The sequence below is a fragment of the Hippichthys cyanospilos genome, chromosome 1, assembly GCF_059441005.1.
Source record: "Hippichthys cyanospilos isolate Australia breed blue-spotted pipefish chromosome 1, RoL_Hcya_1.0, whole genome shotgun sequence".
Classification (NCBI taxonomy): domain Eukaryota; kingdom Metazoa; phylum Chordata; class Actinopteri; order Syngnathiformes; family Syngnathidae; genus Hippichthys; species Hippichthys cyanospilos.
In genome coordinates this window covers 5,189,053-5,206,116 of record NC_142369.1, presented here as the reverse complement: position 1 = coordinate 5,206,116, position 17,064 = coordinate 5,189,053, and the positions used below count along the sequence as shown (strand labels likewise).

General features: G+C 50.6%; 2 protein-coding genes across 3 annotated transcripts; one reads left to right on the top strand and one right to left on the bottom strand.

The window, feature by feature from the left end:
* Positions 1 to 3,512: 3,512 nt before the first annotated feature.
* Positions 3,513 to 10,595, top strand: LOC148428755 (uncharacterized). 2 transcript variants are annotated; one of them, XM_088425969.1, is made up of 4 exons: positions 3,513 to 3,658; positions 4,239 to 4,385; positions 5,382 to 6,410; positions 8,041 to 10,595. In XM_088425969.1, the coding sequence occupies exons 2-4, from the start codon at positions 4,269 to 4,271 to the stop codon at positions 8,086 to 8,088; spliced, it is 1,194 nt and encodes a 397-aa protein (XP_088282095.1). In that variant the 5' UTR covers positions 3,513 to 3,658; positions 4,239 to 4,268; the 3' UTR covers positions 8,089 to 10,595. The 2 variants fall into 2 exon arrangements, with proteins under 2 accessions (XP_088282095.1, XP_088282104.1); XM_088425978.1 differs by lacking the exon at positions 3,513 to 3,658 and adding an exon at positions 3,781 to 3,874.
* On the bottom strand, positions 10,464 to 16,487 carry LOC148428754 (uncharacterized). The gene is made up of 4 exons (XM_088425945.1): positions 16,269 to 16,487; positions 12,851 to 14,793; positions 12,671 to 12,772; positions 10,464 to 11,104 (listed from the first exon to the last, which is right to left on the bottom strand). Exons 2-4 carry the CDS (start codon positions 14,788 to 14,790, stop codon positions 10,783 to 10,785), a joined length of 2,364 nt encoding a protein of 787 aa, XP_088282071.1. The 5' UTR covers positions 14,791 to 14,793; positions 16,269 to 16,487; the 3' UTR covers positions 10,464 to 10,782.
* Between the last annotated feature and the right edge of the window lie 577 nt (positions 16,488 to 17,064).

Here is a 17,064-nt window from a genome sequence, read left to right as displayed (position 1 = left end):
CGTTGAAGGTTGATTTATTTTGCTCTTTTCTGTTGTTAAAAAGGAGGCAGGTTCGTGTATGCTTGTACAATAGTTATAGATAATGATTTTATTTATAGTCAGCGCGTCGAGTGGGCGAGGGGAGCGAAAAGTTTTCTATTTCCAGGGGGGGTGGGCTTGTCACAATATAAGTGACAAGCACTGGTTCGAGTTCATGCGAAGGATTATGTACAACAATGATTATTCGACAGGGCGTCTGATCGAACTTGGAGGAGGCTACTGACTTGTGTGCATATATTATTTATGTAGCGTCAGAAGGGGGAAAAAACATTCAAGTACGGGAGCATCTCATCTCGTCGGATGCGTCGACGTGATGACGTGTGCGCAGACAACTAGCTGCGCATAAAATGAGCATAAAAATCGCTTCACAATAAGCGCGGTGCTGTATATAATGTTTAGGATAAGGCACGTAATGGCAATATATGGCGATTTTGAAAGTCAGGGTTACTTGAAACCGTCCAAACTTGACGATATCGGGGAGTATCTCCCCCCCCCCCCCCCCCCCCCCCACACACCTCGTTGTTTGCAAGCTGCAGCGGGAGGCTCCGCTCGACGTGACTCATACGCAGCCGCGTCCGCGTCCGCTTCCTGGTCTAGTTAGCAACTGCATGCACCTTCCACCAACAGGTGTTACATTACTGGAAACTGATCTATAAACACAAGTTTAGTCCTCACAACACCCCATTGCGGAACTGCAGATACGTTTTGTGGAAAAACAAAACAAAACATTGTTTTCCCATAATCCAGCACCAGAAACGTAAGCACAGGGACACCCCAGGGCTGTGTGCTGAGCCCCCTGCTTTACACACTCTTCACCCATGACCTCCCAAAACCACACCGGCATAATTACGAATTCGGACGACGCTACAGTCATGGGGCTGATGACAGCATACGGAAAGGAGGCGGCGGACGTTGCGGCCCGGTGTCGCAGCGACGATCTCCGCCTCAACACGGACAAAACCAAAAAACTGATCATCGACCCGAGGCGGCAGGAAGAGCCACGCAAACCACCGCTATTCATGGATGGGACAGAGGTGGAGCGAGTGAAAGCCTTCAAATTCCTCGGCACCTCCGTCGGCGAGGGTCTCACCCGCTTGCGCGGACACCCGGCAGATCATCAAGAAGTCCCAACAAAGAATGAAGAAATTTGACGCGTCAGCAAAGATTCCCGACAACTTCTACAGCTGTACAATCCAGCGTCCTCTCCACCTCCATAAAGACAAGTTTTTATTCCAGATGCTTGTTTGTTCATATCTTGCGCTTTACGTTCATTTCAAGGAACGTGGTAGAAAACAGTTAACGCACAGGCACGCATTTACAAACCGGATTCGGTTGAAGTTAGGAGATTGTGTAAAATAAAAGCAAAGTACAACCATTTGAAAATCCTCAATTCATATTCAATTGTATACACTACAAAGACAACATATTTCATGTTCAAACTGATGAACTCAATTGTTTTTTTGCCAAATAATAATGAACGTAGAATTGTATCTTATTTATCGTCACCGTTTTGAGTGTGCGGGGCGCGAAATGTTTTGTCTTTCCTTGGGGTGGGACTTTGCAAAAGAATAGTCGAGAAGCAAGCGCCTCCTATGCACGCCGATGTGCAGCATTTTGTAAAGTTTTATCGTTTTGCAGAGGTAATCCAACAGGCAGGGTAGTGATGCGGCGCCGCTCTAGTTCAGAAGGACGGCTAGAAGACAGTTTCGCTCGCTGCTTCATGTTTCAGTTCATTTGCTCTTAATTTGAAAATGCATGACAAAAGAAATGACTGAAATGGATGACTTTTGGCTAGAACGCGGTAGAGTAAGGCATTACGCACAAAAAAATGTACTATTTCATTCGATACAAATGCCAGTAACATGCATTACAATGCATTACAATGTATAGTAAAAAAAAAAAAAAAAAAAAAGCTCCTTCTGACATGCGCACAGTGACTCGCCGCGTGCATATCCGGTGTCGCTCCTAAAGTGACATTTGGAATTATTATTGGTTACTTTAGAGTTACTTTAAATGTCAGTTTTTGTAATGGCCACGTTTGCAGATTAAAGGGAACGCTGCTCTGGACAATGGTAAATGCAGCATCTGCAGCAAGCACCTCCTGCTTGAATGAAATGAAATGAAAAAATGAAATGAAAAAGTATATCAATCTTACACATTGTCCCTTTAAACTGATATTCACTGAAGACCGCGGTTGATAACGCGAATGCAGTTCAATTGGTTGCCTTAAGATGGCGGTGGTGTATTGTTGCTATGCACAGAACCTTTTAATTCATTTGCATTTCCAGCCCAACGCATCATTTACAAGTCCAACGGAGCAATATAAGTTTACTCAAGTCTAGTTTAAGGTCATTCCATTGTATGTGTTATGAACGTAAACATTCGGAATGCCAAATCCATCTTTCCAGGTATGGTGGTGACAGTCATGTAAAAGTAACGCAAGAGCAGGGTAATATCTCACATTTCAAACAACAGTAATATTATAATCTAACTAATTATTAGCAGTACGTAATAAATGATGCATTACAGTTTTGAAGCAACTTGCCCAACACCGTTCATTAGTCCTAGTAGGCGTTCATCTTGTTATATAGGAATGTCATTTCCGTTTTGTTTTTTTTTCTCAAAGAAAAGACGATGTGAGATGTGAGTGTCGTGAGTCACAAGTGTGGGACATGAAACACGCAAGTCAAGGCGCTGCTGTATTCAGACCCGAGTGAGCTTTTATCCAAATATTTTTCTACGTGAAAAAAAATCGCCAGTGTTTTGCGTGGAAAACGATTCCTTTTTCAAAAACAAAATAAAGACATACGTATGATACACTGAATAATTATATTAACTACATACACACTACATAATATATTTACAAACGGTCCCATTCAACGTATGGAAGTACGATGTACTGTCTTAAAAACAACAACAACAAACTCCTGTAAATCCAACTGATAAATTCAAGTTAAATGTGGTGAACAAAGTCTGGTCCCAGTTGGGTTTAGAAAGGTTCAATGCCGGAACAAAAAAAAAAAAAATATCTTGTTTGTTTGGAACGCGATGAAGTCATTCATTCATTCTATTACAGTTGCACCTTCCAATGTGTTCCACTAGAGGGCGGTTGGCCACCCTCCTATTGTTCCAAATTCATGTTTTTTTTTCGGAAAGGGTCAAAGGTCAAAAGACCACGAAACACAACGGGCCATCGCCGACCTACGACCTCCGCAAAGCGACGACACAAACAGCCTCGCTGGTGTGTGTGTGTGCGCCGTCTCTTCCTGGCGAGCCGCCAATCATCTTCACACTTTGCCGCCTCCTCTTCCTCCCCGGGCGCCAATCAGACGCCACGCGGCGCTTGGCCACGGGTGGCGCCAGACGCAGCGGAGGGCACGAGCCGACACGCGCGCTTCCCCTCCCCCTTCCTGTCAGCGAGCATCAGCCTGCCAACGAGCCCCCCCCCCCCCTCCCTCCCCTCCGCCACGCCGTGAGGACGACACACGTATTCGTTCATAACCTCCGCCATTATTCATCGCCCCCTCCCCCCCCTGCAGGGTCTCTCGCTGTCTCCACGCCACCTGCTAATTGAACTCCTTCCTCCTGCCTCGCGCGAGCTCGCTTGTGCCAAGCCCAGGTGATTATACGCCCCCCTCCACCCCCCTTCCTCGTCCCATTATCCATCACCCCCCTCCTACCCCCACTGACAGACCGACAAATCCCTCCCGGTGCTCCTCTCCCACCCCCCCTTCCCTCCTCCTCCCCTCTCCATCTCCTTCCCCGCCAGCCATGATCCGTGGCGGGCTAATTCCCAGACGGTTCTCCTCTTGCTCTTGTCGTCCTCGCGGGCCCGGTGAGTAGCCTCATCTCCTCCTCATCTCCTCCTCTGCGTGCGCGCGTGCGTGTTGGACCGCCGCATGCCGCCTTCACGCTTTTTAGCCTTTTACGAGCCGCCTTCAAGCCCCCCCCCCCACCCCCCCTCGTCTTCCTCCTGCTGCGCCTGTGGGATGAGGGGGGAGGCGGGTGTAGGCTGAAAGAAGAAGAGTGGGGGGGGGGTGGGGGTTAATGTGCCGCCCGGGAGAGTGGTTTCCTCTGGCAGTGACCTTCTGTCAAGCTGACCGGATAATTAGTCCCGCCTCCAGGGTGTGCTCTCAGGCGCCCCCGCTGGGGGTCAGAGGTCACGGAGAGTCAGCGTGTTTGCGTTTGGTCCCCGGCAGGAAAGTAAACAAAAGGTGCGGGCGGCGGCCATGTCGGGCATGACGAGCGGCGTGTGCGTGGAGAGCGACCTGTCGTCCGTGCTGCAGCGAAGCTCCGCCTCCTCGCACCACCACCCCAATCACCACGCTTACGGAGGCCAGGGCCAGGTGAGTCCCCCGGAGCTGACCTCGCGTGAAACTCCCATTACCGACTTTACTCTCTGAATTCTCTCGAGCGTGAGAATTCCAAGCACTCTCAGAATTCTAGTTTTGGGAATGAGATTTATGGCCCAAAGGAGGGAAAAAAAGTTGGCAGAATTCTAATGATCTGAATCCTCATTTTCAAGCCAGCCTTCTGACTTGAGCGTGCGAATTTTGAATTCGGGTTTCAAAGAGGGAATTCTGATTTGCCATATTGATAATGCGTGGGTAGGGGTCAGCAAAAGGCGGGGAAAAAAATTGTCAGGATTTTCATTCATCTCTGAATTCTGACTTTTCTCTCTGACTTCTCATTTGGAAGCCAGATTTCTGACTCAAGTATGAGAATTTTGACTCCTCTCAGAATTCTGGTTATGGAATGAGAATTGTGCGCAAAAGGATAAGAGCCAGCAAAAGGCAGGGAAAAAAGTTGTCAAGAGTCTCATTTATCTCTGAATTCTGACTTCACTCTCTGAATTCTCATTTGGAAGTCAGATTTCTGAATTGAGCGTGGGAAATCTGACCATTCTCTGAATTCTAGTTTTGGAATGAGAATTGTGCGCAAGAGGATAAGGGCCAGTAAAAAGCGGGAAAAAAAAGTTGTTAGGATTCTCATTCATCTCTGAATTCTGACTTTCTGAATTCTCACATAGAAGCCAGAGGTCTGACGAGCATAAGAATTCCAACAACTTTCAGAATTCTCCCACAAAAAGAAAAAAAAATCGGACTTAGGGCAAAAGATACGTCCGATTGGCGGACAGCTGAGTCGCGTTTTTTATCCTGTGAAAATGACATGGCGTTTTTTAAGACAAAAATGGAATAAGAAAAAAACACTCCGATTTATCGATACCGCTATCTAACGAAAGGGTCAGAAATGGAATTAAAACAAAGAAAATTCTGATTTATCGCGAAAGCGACGAAGAAAGGGACGGCGCGCGGGCATCTAAGTTGCGTTTGTTGGGACAGGTTTCGACACTGGCGCCCATGCTGGACTACAGCACCGAGATGGACCGGTACCGCTCGTCCATCGCCAGTTTCTACAAGAGCAACGTGGATGTGGGCAACTTCCCGCAGTCGGCCAAGCTGGCGGCGCGCCTGGCGGCCGCCGCTCCCATCTTCCCCCCCGCTGCCGCCGGCAGGCTGGGCGCCATGGCGGCGGCGCCCTGGGGCTGCCACGACAACGTCAACCACCCGGCCGCCGTCTTCTGGAGCAGGCCCAAAGCCGGCGGCGCGCACCACCGCCACCCGCCGGCGGCCGTCGCTCACATGGCCCCCGCGCAGCCCCACGGGAGCGCCATGCCCACGGGCGGGGGGGCGGACGAGGGCGGGCGGACTGACAAACACTCCTCGGCTTCACTCCCCGCGGGCCAACCGGCGCCGCCGCCGCCGCCGCAGCACCACCACCATCACCACCACCACCACCACCCCCACCCCATGACGCCCGGCAACGCCAACTTCCTGCCGGGCTACGGCGCGGGGGGCGAGTGCGGCGCCGGAAAGCAGGGACACGGCCACCCGGACGTGATGAGCCTGTCGGAGGGCGGCAGCTGCAATGGAGGCGGGGTCCTGGGGAGCGGCTTCCTGGGGGGGCTCGGCTTACCCCCGGGAGTGATCGTCATGGCCATGGGGTCGACGGCGGGCGGCATGCCGGACGCCGGCAGCGCCTTCCAGATGACGGGAGGCCAGCGGGGTCCGGCGGACTGCCAGCAGCACGCCGGCTCCTCGCCGTGCCCCTCGGCGTCCTCGCCCGCCTCGGCGGGCGTGGCGGCGGGGGGCGCCGTCCTCTCGCCGCCCCCTTCCTCCTCGTCCTCCTCCTCGTCCTCGTCCAAGCGCAAGCGCAAGCGCTGTGGCGTGTGCGGCCCGTGCCGGCGACTCATCAACTGCGGCGTGTGCTCGTCCTGCCGCAACAGGAAGACGGGCCACCAGATCTGCAAGTTCCGCAAGTGTGACGAGCTCAAGAAGAAGCCGGGAGGTGGCGGGGGAGGGGCGATGGAGGTGAGCAAATCGCAAACACGCGGCGTCTCGCGCCGGCTGTGCCCCATCCGCGCCGTTCCCACTCTTTGAGATGCTCTTCCGAGGCTTGGTCCGTTCCGTAAGAAGTACAAAAATGTTCCCGAAGTTGGCTGAAGGTTTCTTGGGTGCCTTTGCCCGATCCCTTGAAACTTTCTCGAACGCGTGACAAACTATCGTGACGGACGATAAGATGGCGTACGCAGCTGTGGAGCCTTACTCGGCCGGAAGCGGAAGATGTTATCGTCAAATGCTTCCCACTCTTATTGCGCCTTGGCCGCCCGCCCTCAAGGAGTATGGCTCTGTCTGACCCATGTGACTAAGTGTGGCCTCACGGTCAGGGTTAGGGTTAGGGTTGGGGGGGGCTGGGGGGTCTTAACGACAAACGACTCACCCGCGTCTCGAAAATGCCGCGTGAAAATGTACAAAAATGTACACAAATGACATTGATTAAATCGATCGCGTTTCAATACAAAACATTAATTAGATGAGTACAGTACTTTAGAATGCAAAAGCTTTGCATGTGCTAACACATACAAAAGGGAAACACCTGGCGCCAACGAGAATGCTAAGGAGCTAAAAGCATACAAGGCAGCAGTGTATGACATGCTAACATTAGCTAGCATGTTATCTACAGTCACAAGTTGTTGGATCAACAAACAAACTCTTTTTGGGCATATTATCATAAATGACAACATTCTTACAAAAAATAAAAAAAACCCCACACAAAACACAGACCTTCATGGGCCGGATGTCACAGGGAGACCGAGGATAGTGACTGCTCTCAGGTGAAGCCACGCCGTCCCTCCTCACTACAAAGTGTGATCTCAACCTCGGCCCGACGCGCCTCCAAAAAACACTCGCTCGGGCGCGGGAGTAAGTTAGCTGTTAGCAGCTAACGGTTGAACTCAGGTTAGGTTTAAGTTAGCTTAGGTTGTGACGGTTAGAGAACACAGAAAAGTATTCCATTCGATTCGTTTAATAATTGCGGCCTCTTCGCTTAAACTCGAGCTCGAACTCAAGCCGCATCGCGAAAAAGGAAACGCAATTACCTCCACGTTACCTATGCCAGGCGTTCGCTGACCACTCAAAAAAGATGAGATGTATTCTGTTTTGCTATAGTTTTTACACTGTTGCCAAACTGTTGGGGCTTTTATTCACGGAAGTGAATTTGACCCTAAAATCGGATCCTAGACACAAGTGCGTTTTTTATTTGGGGAATTGTGGTACCACTCAACTATAAGCGTAAACATTTGTTTTTGTTTTTTTTACGCACTTCGGATTGCTGTTGCAAACAGGAGGGCAAAGTGTCGGTATTTAGCCTAGCGCCACTAAACGCGAGCGGCGCTGGACCTGGACGGCGCCTCCATTCATCCCCGCTTCCTCCCGTGAGAGCCGCTACAAACCGTAGCTAATTAGCCCGTACACAAACACACACACACACACACACACACACACATGCGCGCGGCGGAAGGCTGCGCATGCACTAGCACATTAGGCTAATCTTTGTCAATTACACGCTAATTGGAGCCGCAGCGCGGCATGAGTGAGAGTGATGACGTTGTACGCACGCGGTCGCAGGCTTGATCCAGTCTGTTTTGTTTTTTTTCCGCAGAGGCCGCCGTCCGTCCCGACGGGCGAGGCCTTCCGCTGGTTCTTCTAGAAGGCGCCAAGGGCCCCAACGGGCGGCGGCGCCAGCAAGCCGGCAGCGGAGCGACGACAGCTGGGCCGCAAGCTGCTTGCCTTTGGCGGTGAAGCCACGTGGCGCTCACTTCCTTCTCAAAAATCAGACACAGTGACCGATTATTTGGGAAACAAAAAAGTTTCTATTGTTCACGAGGCCCTTTTACACACCAACGAACCGCCGTCGCAGCGCCCGCCCACTGTGAAAAATCACTGCGGCGAGGTATGTTCTAAGCATGCGGTTGATGTAGTACTCCTCCGTGCCACTGCCGGCGATAGTCATTATTCTTACTGCGCGGTGTACATTTTGCACAATGCGTTGCGGAATGCCCGACGTCACGTTTAAACCTTACAAAAAGGCCGAGGTAGCAAAAGGGTTTTTCCGCGTTGGTCATTTCCAGTTCTCGTCTAGTCGCCTCATCCCATTACGATGTCCCGCGATGAACTCTGACATTTCGACTGCGTTTGGAGACTATTTTGCAAAGCTTGTTGTCTCCCACAAAAGGGTTTTAAAAGTTGAAGACAATGTGCAAATTTCATATGATAGTCAGAACCTTGAAGTCATAGTTAGCATTTTGCGGGCCACATAAAATGATGCGGTGGGCTGGAATTTGGCCCTCGGGCCTTGAGTTTGACACCCGTTGCTCAAGAGGTTTCCTTTTCTGATAACGACAGAAGGAAAACGCAATCTAAAAATACTCAACAACTGTTCGCTAATTTTTTTCCCAGCGTTTACACAGGTAAAAGGTTTGTCTAAGTTAGGCGTGTAGGCTTTTTTTAACAAACAAAAGACTTCAAATGTCTTACGATTATTAATAATATTGGATGTTTTATAAAAAATTGTGAAGTTGTAATTTTTCTATTAGGGAGCGTCATTTAAAAAATAGTAATACATTTGAAGTTGTTTTTTTTTTTTACAGTTGTATAAATACATACCGTGATTTAATTGGTCCGGCCCACATGGGAATGGGTTTTCAAGCTAAAACCAGTTTGATAGCTCCGCTCTAAACAGGAAACAACCCAAGTTCATCAAAGTGCCTGAAAAAAAAGATGACAATCCTTATTTGATCGCAATTACACTTCACATGGCAAAAAAAAAACCTTTTTCCCTGGGGTCGTCTAACATCGCCGATCTCGGTAACTTTTCCGATTTCGTTTCAAATCTGAGCGTCAAATCGAAAGATGAGAAAATACAGCACTTTTCTCATTGTTTGGTGTTGGATTTAGAAATACGACTAAAACATCGAGTCAAATTGATTTTTTTTCCAGACCAGGGGTGTCCAAACATCCAAAAAAAAAAAAATCGAACGTGCCACATATTTTATTTCACTTTTCAAACATGTTAAAAATCTATTACCTCTCAAATTACCTCTCTATTACCTCGCGCAGTAAATAGCACGTCCGCCCCACAGTTAAAAGGACCCCATTTGAAATCCTCCTGGCGCCGGCCTTCTTGTGTGGAGTTTGCATGTTCTCCCCGAGCCCACGTGGGTTCTCTCCCAAAAACATGCACGGCAGGCGTATTGGGCATACTTAAATTGTCCTTAGGTGTGATTGGGCGCGTAAAAGGTTCTTCGTCTCTGCCCTGCGATGGGCTGCCAACCCGTTCAGAGTGTCCCCCGCCTACTGCGAGACGACAGCTGGGTTAGGTACCAGCAAGCCTGCGACCTCTGTGAGGAGAAGCGGCGACAGAAAACGGATGGATGTAAACAACATTATTGACCATGTCATGAACGTATTTTTAGTAGAAGCCGCGGGCTGCAAAATTGTGGATCACGAGTTGCAAATTGCACCCGACCAAAAGTTTGGATGACCCTGGTTAGCTCCCGGCTTACTTCTGTGGCATTTTTTTTTTTTGTCTGTGTTAAATCAAAATAGTGAACTTTGGAAAACATAGTGAAAATGCAAAAATAATGGGCCCAATTCTAATCGCTTTTTCGTTCGTATCGCACTGGCAATTTGAAATCAGTCACTGTATCTTATTTTTGAGAAAGGGGTCCGGCAGGAGGAAATGCTCCTTTGTCGCCGAGAAGCCGAGCCGTCAAGGACTACTTTTTGCGAGCGTCTTCTGCTTTTTGGACTACAAGTTTCCTCAGGAGAACTACAAGGACCACAAAGGCGCAGGCAAAAGCCAAAACAAGGAAGACAAAAGGCCAACAAGGAAGCGGGACGTGTGCGCAACGCGGGCACACGCTCAGGCGGCGGATTGCGTCACGGCACGTGCGTGTGCTCGTCATCGTGACACCGGCGAGGCAGAACGCTGGTCGAACGCTGGTCGTCCTTGACAACAGAGCGCCTTGTTGCTAGGCGACTGCTAACAATGGAGCGGCAGCAGCGCGCTCGCATGTTGGCTGCGGTGGGGAAATTCTTCCACAAAATGACGGACACGGTTTTAAATCGCCTGAAAGTGTTTATTGTCATCAAGTGTGCGCGTGTGTGTGTGTGAGCGCGTGTCAGATCATCCACTCACGTCTTCTCAATTTCACATTAAACGCACTTGGAAAAAGGGCTGGCCGTTATTTGGAGGCCTCAGCGCGCCACCCAGTGGCCGCAATTAAAAAAAGAGTGCCATCTGACTGGAGTCCGGGGCGCGTTGCCATGGCAACAGGGTCCACCGACAAGAGTCGCAAGAATAGAACAGTTTAATGTGATTGTGGGAAAGAGCGCAGCGAGATCAGAGGGGACATGACATGATGGAAGGGGAGGGCGGGGTGCTTGGGTCAGCCGCCCCGCCTTGGAAGAGGTCAGCGGCATGAGACAGGAAATCCAGAGAAGGGGAGTCTGGCAAAAAGCTGCTCTCTTCCTCCTCTTCCTCTTTGGTGCCATCATCCTGAAGTTGCAGTGGCGAGGAGGACGGCGGCCACACCAGCGGGGGAGGGGCGCCTCCTACCTGACAAGCTGGCTCCTGAGCGTTGGCCGGGACGCGCGTGTGCTCCGAGGTTCCGGCGGCGGGCTCGTCGCCGCTGTCGCTGTCCAGAGTGATGACGGGCGGCGCCCTGCCAGGGAGACCGGCGCCGTTAATCCGAAGCGGCGGGCCAACTGGCCATTTTTGGGCAAAATCGAATCGCAAGCAGAGATTCCGCAAACAAACTTGAGATCCCTTTTCTCCGTGAAAAGTTACGTTTTCATGAACTGAAAGCGCAATCGGCGGCACTCACGATTATGGCTGACAACGGAAAACCATCTCTCAGCATGTTGCACGGTAACGTTATTACAGTAGTGGCGGCAAGGCATGGGGCGATATCAGATTCTGACTGTACGATAACCATGAGCAAAATTATCACAGTATCACTCAGAAAACAAATACAGTGGACCCCCAGGTTACGACCCCCCTCGCTTACTTTTTTTTTTTCCCACGTTATGAAGTGGGGTATGAAGTTTGTCCGTCCCCTTTCCACTGAATTTTCCCCACCTTACGGCATCGACGACAATTCCATAATTCAAACTTGCCCGTCAGTGTGGGCGCCTATGACTGTGCGAGTCGCACCGCGCTCATACGTCACTATACGCGTCTCTGCATACTTCACTTCTGCGTCCTGGTCGGCGTCACTAAGATGCTGGTCTGCTCTTGGTCTGTCACGGCGTCACTAAGATGCCGATATGCTAAAGACTTGATCTCATGCGATGGCTTTACGATGTCGTATTTAACGTGCATTTTAGTGCTTAATTCAAACTTTTATTGGTTAGCCATGGGTCCCAAGATTGCTAAAGATGTTAAAGATGATTACTGTGGAAACGAAGCTGGAGATGATCAAGAAATACAATGAAGGGTAAGTGGAAGACCATATGGGTGCAAAAAAAAAAAAAATAGTGTCTCGTATGTGGGCAAGCTGGCATATTAGTACATTTTAAAAATGCATCAATAATTATAACAGACAGCGCAGGTTGTGATGACGTATTACATTACAGTCTTGTTCTACCAAGCGCTGGTGTCTCACATTATAGGCCAACAATGTCGCCTTTCGTATTTGGAATTTTCTCGCGCTGCTCGAGATAATATTTTTCCAGTTTCGTAAGATGAATTTTTCGCAACAAGAGGCGTTCGTAAGTAGTAGGTACCGCGGTATTATTTTGAACTTCCGGATGGTGCTCTTGATTTTAAGGTAAAAATGTAGATGTGGTAAATGATTTATGAATATTTATGAATGACAATTCTTTATATTTGAGACATTCCAATTCTCTTTTTCAGATCAATACCGGTAAGAGTCTTGAGTAGACTCGAGATACAAAGTACCAACCAAATGACAACCTTTTAAAGAATGCCATATCATTTGTAATCTAGCACTTTGCCTAAAATTGTACACAAGCAGAGGCAAGTCTCTATTCTTTGAGTTTGTAGTATTACTTTTTGATGGTAAAACGGCCCCAAAGCAGCAGTTGATACAAGCTACATTGCCTGCCATAGCGAGTGCCGACACCTTGAAAAAAGGCCGGTATTAGCCCGACATCCAGCAAATATCTGCACTTGCCCGCCCCTATTGCTTATTGTGGTTCCTTTTCTTGGGATTTGATCCCGCTAGAGAGAAAAATGTGGCTATTTGTTGAGATGGTAACCGCCTTACCTGGCATGTAGCTGCGTCTTGCGATTGCGTTTGGGTGGGACGGTTCCCTCGTACACAATCTCCACACTGGGACTTCGCTGGCGCTGGAGCCCTACCGCGCCGCTAGACAGGAACAGGCCAGTCAAACACATCGATAGCAAGAGTAAAAAGGTGCAGTGTGAAAGAGCGGGAGCTGCTCACCTGTCAGAGGCGGCTGTCGTCTTGCGCGTGTCGCCCTTTCTCTTGCCATGCCCCCTCTCTCGGCACCGCCTGCCGGGGTGGCTGCACTCGTCCAGGTGGCGGCTCTTGTACTTGCGCTTCCCGCCGGGCTTCTCTCCGCTGGAGCGCGACGGCGAGAGAGGGGATGGCGGCGGCGAAGACGAACAAACGGACGAGAAGGAGCAGAGCGAGGACGACGACAGGGAGGAGGAGAGTTCCCAGCCACAGTCCGGCAGCGGGCTCAACGCCAGGGGTGAGCCCGAATCCAGGCTCGAGTAAGAGAAGGAGCGCATCATGGCGGGATAAATGGAGCGGTTGGGATTGGCCAGGGTGCCGCTCTTCCTCGGGTGATCCCGACTCCTACGGCTCCTCTTGTTCTTCTTCTCTGGGTCGGCGGACGTCACCGTCGTCGGGCCCACCGGAGGCTCCTTCTCCTGGCAGGCGGCCGAAGTGGAGGGCGGGACAGGGGGCGACGAGCGCTCCGAGTCCGACGACAGGTGCACCAGCTCTGGCGTGCGTTCGGCCATGGGCTTCTTGTAGCCCACGATCATGCACTCGCCCTCCTCGTCTTCCTGCGGGAACGGGCTGGGGGGCGGCGACGCCGGTACCGCTACCGCCGAGGGGCCCGCCGCCTGCTGGTTGCCACTCCGCCGCCGCCCCTCCCCTTCTTCCTCCTCCTCCTCGGAGATGGCGATGACGGAGCTAGAAGCCGAGCCGCCACTGTCGGGGGGGGGCGGCGGCGGCAGCTGGTAGGCGGCGTGCAGGTCGTACTCCTCCAGGCCGAGCGGCGAGCGGGCGAAGCAAAGCAGCTCGTGGACAAAGTGCTCCGTTTGCCCCAACAGGTAGGGCTGAAGCTCCTCTTCCAAGGCGGCCGCGTCCTCCAGGCCGCGCCGGGCCGATCGCGCCACCACCACGCGCTGCACCATGTCCACCACTGAGCCATGTGCGCCGTACAGCGCCGTCAACTCGCGCCTCAGCCAAGGCCGCAGTCGATCCAGTTGGCCTGGGTCCCGACGGAAGCTGTCCGCGGAGACGTCGCGCTGCGGCTGGGAGGCGCCGACGCCCGCCACGCCGTGCGCGCGGATGCCGCTGCGATAGAGGGCGCGGCGAAAGGTCATCACCTCGCCCTCCCTCAAACGCCGTGCTGCCGCCGAACCTTCGCGCTGCATGCGCAGCCTGGCGCCCAATCGAGCCACCAGGCGCCGCGACACTCGACTCGCCGCGGCTTGGCCCAGGCCCGACAGGCCTTCGAAGACCACGCCCCGGTCGTCCTCGCCCCTCGGACCCACCTCGACGTCCTCGTCCAAGCGAGGCGGCGCCACGGGGAGCGGCGGGACATCCAGGTACCACTCCCACACGCCATGATCCTCCCGGTTCCTCCCGGTTCCTCCGGGGCCCCTGCTCTGGCTGCGGGCGGCGTGTTCAGGCTCGGCGGCATCGGCCACCCGGTGCCTCCTCAGCATGAGCCTCAACTGGTGGTCACTCCTGGCCGCCGAGGCCATGGCGGCCACCATGGCCACCGTGGCCGCCACACTGCCGCCGGTGGGGGCTGGGCGCAGAGTGTACTCCTTGAAATCGTCCTCGGCGCGCACCGAGTGCAAGATGGAGGCGAAAGGCTGCTTGCAGAGCGGGCATTCGGCTTTGTTATGCGACCACTCCTGGATGCACGGGAAACAAAAGCGGTGCAGGCAGCGGTCCAAATAGGCCATGTTGTTGAAGCGGTCCAAGCAGATGGGACACTTGGAGTCGGGCGACGCCTCCTCCGACGGCGCCGGGGGAGTCCTCGCAGCAGACCTCGAGGCGGAGTCGATCTTCTTCCTCCTGCGACTTGCTCGGGTACTCTCCGCCATCTCGGGCGCTTGCTCGCCGCTGTTGCTGCTGTTGTTGCGGCGAACACGCAGCTTCATTGTTGTGGGAGCCATCGCCTGAGAAAAACAACATTTAGCGTGGACAAACGGGAGAACACATACGCTTGATTGAAAAAGATATATATCTATTAATTAGCATGTGCCAAAGAAAGCAGCGGTACAAAAACTCGAATGAAAAAGTTTTATCCCGTGGTGATTTTTTTGTCCATTGAATAAACCAGCGTGACCCAACAGGAGAAAGGACAAGCACTTGCTTGTGGCCCGCCTGCCACAAGTAAGTGCTTGTCCTTGCTCCTGGGAGCATTATGGCATCCGGCCTAATAGTGTGCTACAGTTATATGAAAGTATTTGAACCTTTTGGAATTTCTCACATTTCTGAATGAAATCACCATCAAATGTGATCTCATCTTTGTTATCATCGAGATGAAACAACGGTGTCTGCTTTAACTAAAACCACCCAAACGTTTTCGGTTTTCATCTTTTAATGAGGATAACATGCAAACAGTGACAGAAGGGGGAGGATTAAGTAACTGAACCCTCTGCCCAAGTACACTTAAAGAGCAATTGAAACCAATTTTTACCAAACAATTTCAGTCAGGTGTGTTCCCAATCACTGATGAGTGGCTTTAAGCTGCCCTGCCCAGTATAAAACACACACCTGGTAAGAATGGCCTTGATTAGAAGCATTGTCTGATGTGCACCATGGTTCGCTCAAAGGAGCTGTCTACAGACCTGCGATCAAGAATCGTCGCTTTGTATGGTGGAAGGTGCATCATGATTTGGGGCTGTTTTGCTTCCTGTTTTGCTTCCTCGGGGCCTGGACAACTTGCAATCATTACTGGAAAAATGAATTCAAAAGTTTACCAGGATGTTTTGCAGTTAAACCTGCGGCCGTCTGTCAGACAGTTGAAGCTAAAAAGAGGACGAATGCTGCAACAAGACAATGATCTAATACACGCAAGTAAATCAACTTAAGAATGGTTTCAGAATATATAAACACATGTGCTGGAGCGGCCAAGTCAAAAGTCCAGACTTGAACCCCATTGAGATGCTGTGGCATGACCTCAAGACAGCGATTCATGCCAGACATCCCAGGAATCTGACTGAACTACAGCAACGACAAAAAGAATGGGTCAAGATTAGTCCTGATCGATGTGCCAGATTGATCTGCAGCTAGGTGAAGTTTTTGTTGGGGGGGGGGGCACAAAATATTAAATGTGATGGTTCAGTTGGTTATTCATCCACCTTCTGTCATTGTTCGCATGCTATCCTCATAAAAAGACGGAAACCTATAAATGTTTGGGTGGTTTTAGTTAAAGCAGACACCGTTGTTTCATCTGTATGATTTTAACAATGCTCAGGTCACATTTGATGGTGATTTTATGCAGAAATGTGAGAACTTCCAAAAGGTTCAGGTACTTTTTCATACCGCTGTATGCCAACAGCACATTAGCTTGTTGGATGATCACAGCATTACACTTTGGTCGTGTTTGAAGATGATGTTAGCATGCTATTGCGGTTAGCTTTCGTACCTCGGAAAAATCACTCTGGCGGTTCGAACCGGCGGCACCTTCTCATGAGTCTCTCCCCCCTCCGCCAAAAGCCGAAATTTCGGGTGAACGCTCCCCGACTTCAGGTAAATCAAGAGGGAGAAGAACGCCCCCGTTCCACAGACACGTTGGTAAACCGGAGCGGATTGTTGGCCACCAAACCGAACAGTATAGCTTCTCCGTCTTTTTGTCGACTCGTGGAACGTCATCTGCGGTAGACGGAAGTGGAACAATCTGGGTGCCCGGATGTGCTTCTTCCGCCCATGATACAACTCAGAAAAAAAGACGCGAGGAGCTCCTTGGCCTCCTGCCACTTTACGTCAGCAGGTCCGCCATATTAGATGTGTCAAATCTACTTCGACAATGAAATTAAACCCGCCAGACCTCATAAGTAATCCCTCTGCAGTTTTCTACGAATGTAAATTGAATTATTAAATGATCCAATCCAATCCAACTGTATTTGTTAAGCACTTTATAACAACCACAGCTGACCAAATTGCTGTACAGAAAAACAAAAACGTAAAAACAGACACAACAGCTCAAAGACATAAACGCTAAATCTGATAAAACAAAATGAGTAAGGGTCAAAAATAGAATAATAATAAAAAATAATAAATAGGTTAAAAGAATAAAATAGCGACTAAAAATGATAAAAAGGATAAAAGAATAAAGGAATAAAATAAACGTAACAATCCACTGTCTTACTAAGTGTTAAACGCCAAGGAGAAGAGGTGGGTTTTGACAAGGGCTTTTAAAACATTTTATATTTCATACAATG

Coding starts and splice junctions, on each gene's coding strand:
- LOC148428755 (XM_088425969.1), top strand. CDS start 4,269: ATGTCGGGCATGACGAGCGGCGTGTGCGTGGAGAGCGACCTGTCGTCC. Junction 4,386..5,381: donor CTTACGGAGGCCAGGGCCAG/GTGAGTCCCCCG, acceptor TTGTTGGGACAG/GTTTCGACACTGGCGCCCAT. Junction 6,411..8,040: donor GCGGGGGAGGGGCGATGGAG/GTGAGCAAATCG, acceptor TTTTTTCCGCAG/AGGCCGCCGTCCGTCCCGAC.
- LOC148428754 (XM_088425945.1), bottom strand. CDS start 14,790: ATGGCTCCCACAACAATGAAGCTGCGTGTTCGCCGCAACAACAGCAGC. Junction 12,773..12,850: donor ACGACAGCCGCCTCTGACAG/GTGAGCAGCTCC, acceptor GTTCCTGTCTAG/CGGCGCGGTAGGGCTCCAGC. Junction 11,105..12,670: donor AAGACGCAGCTACATGCCAG/GTAAGGCGGTTA, acceptor TCTCCCTGGCAG/GGCGCCGCCCGTCATCACTC.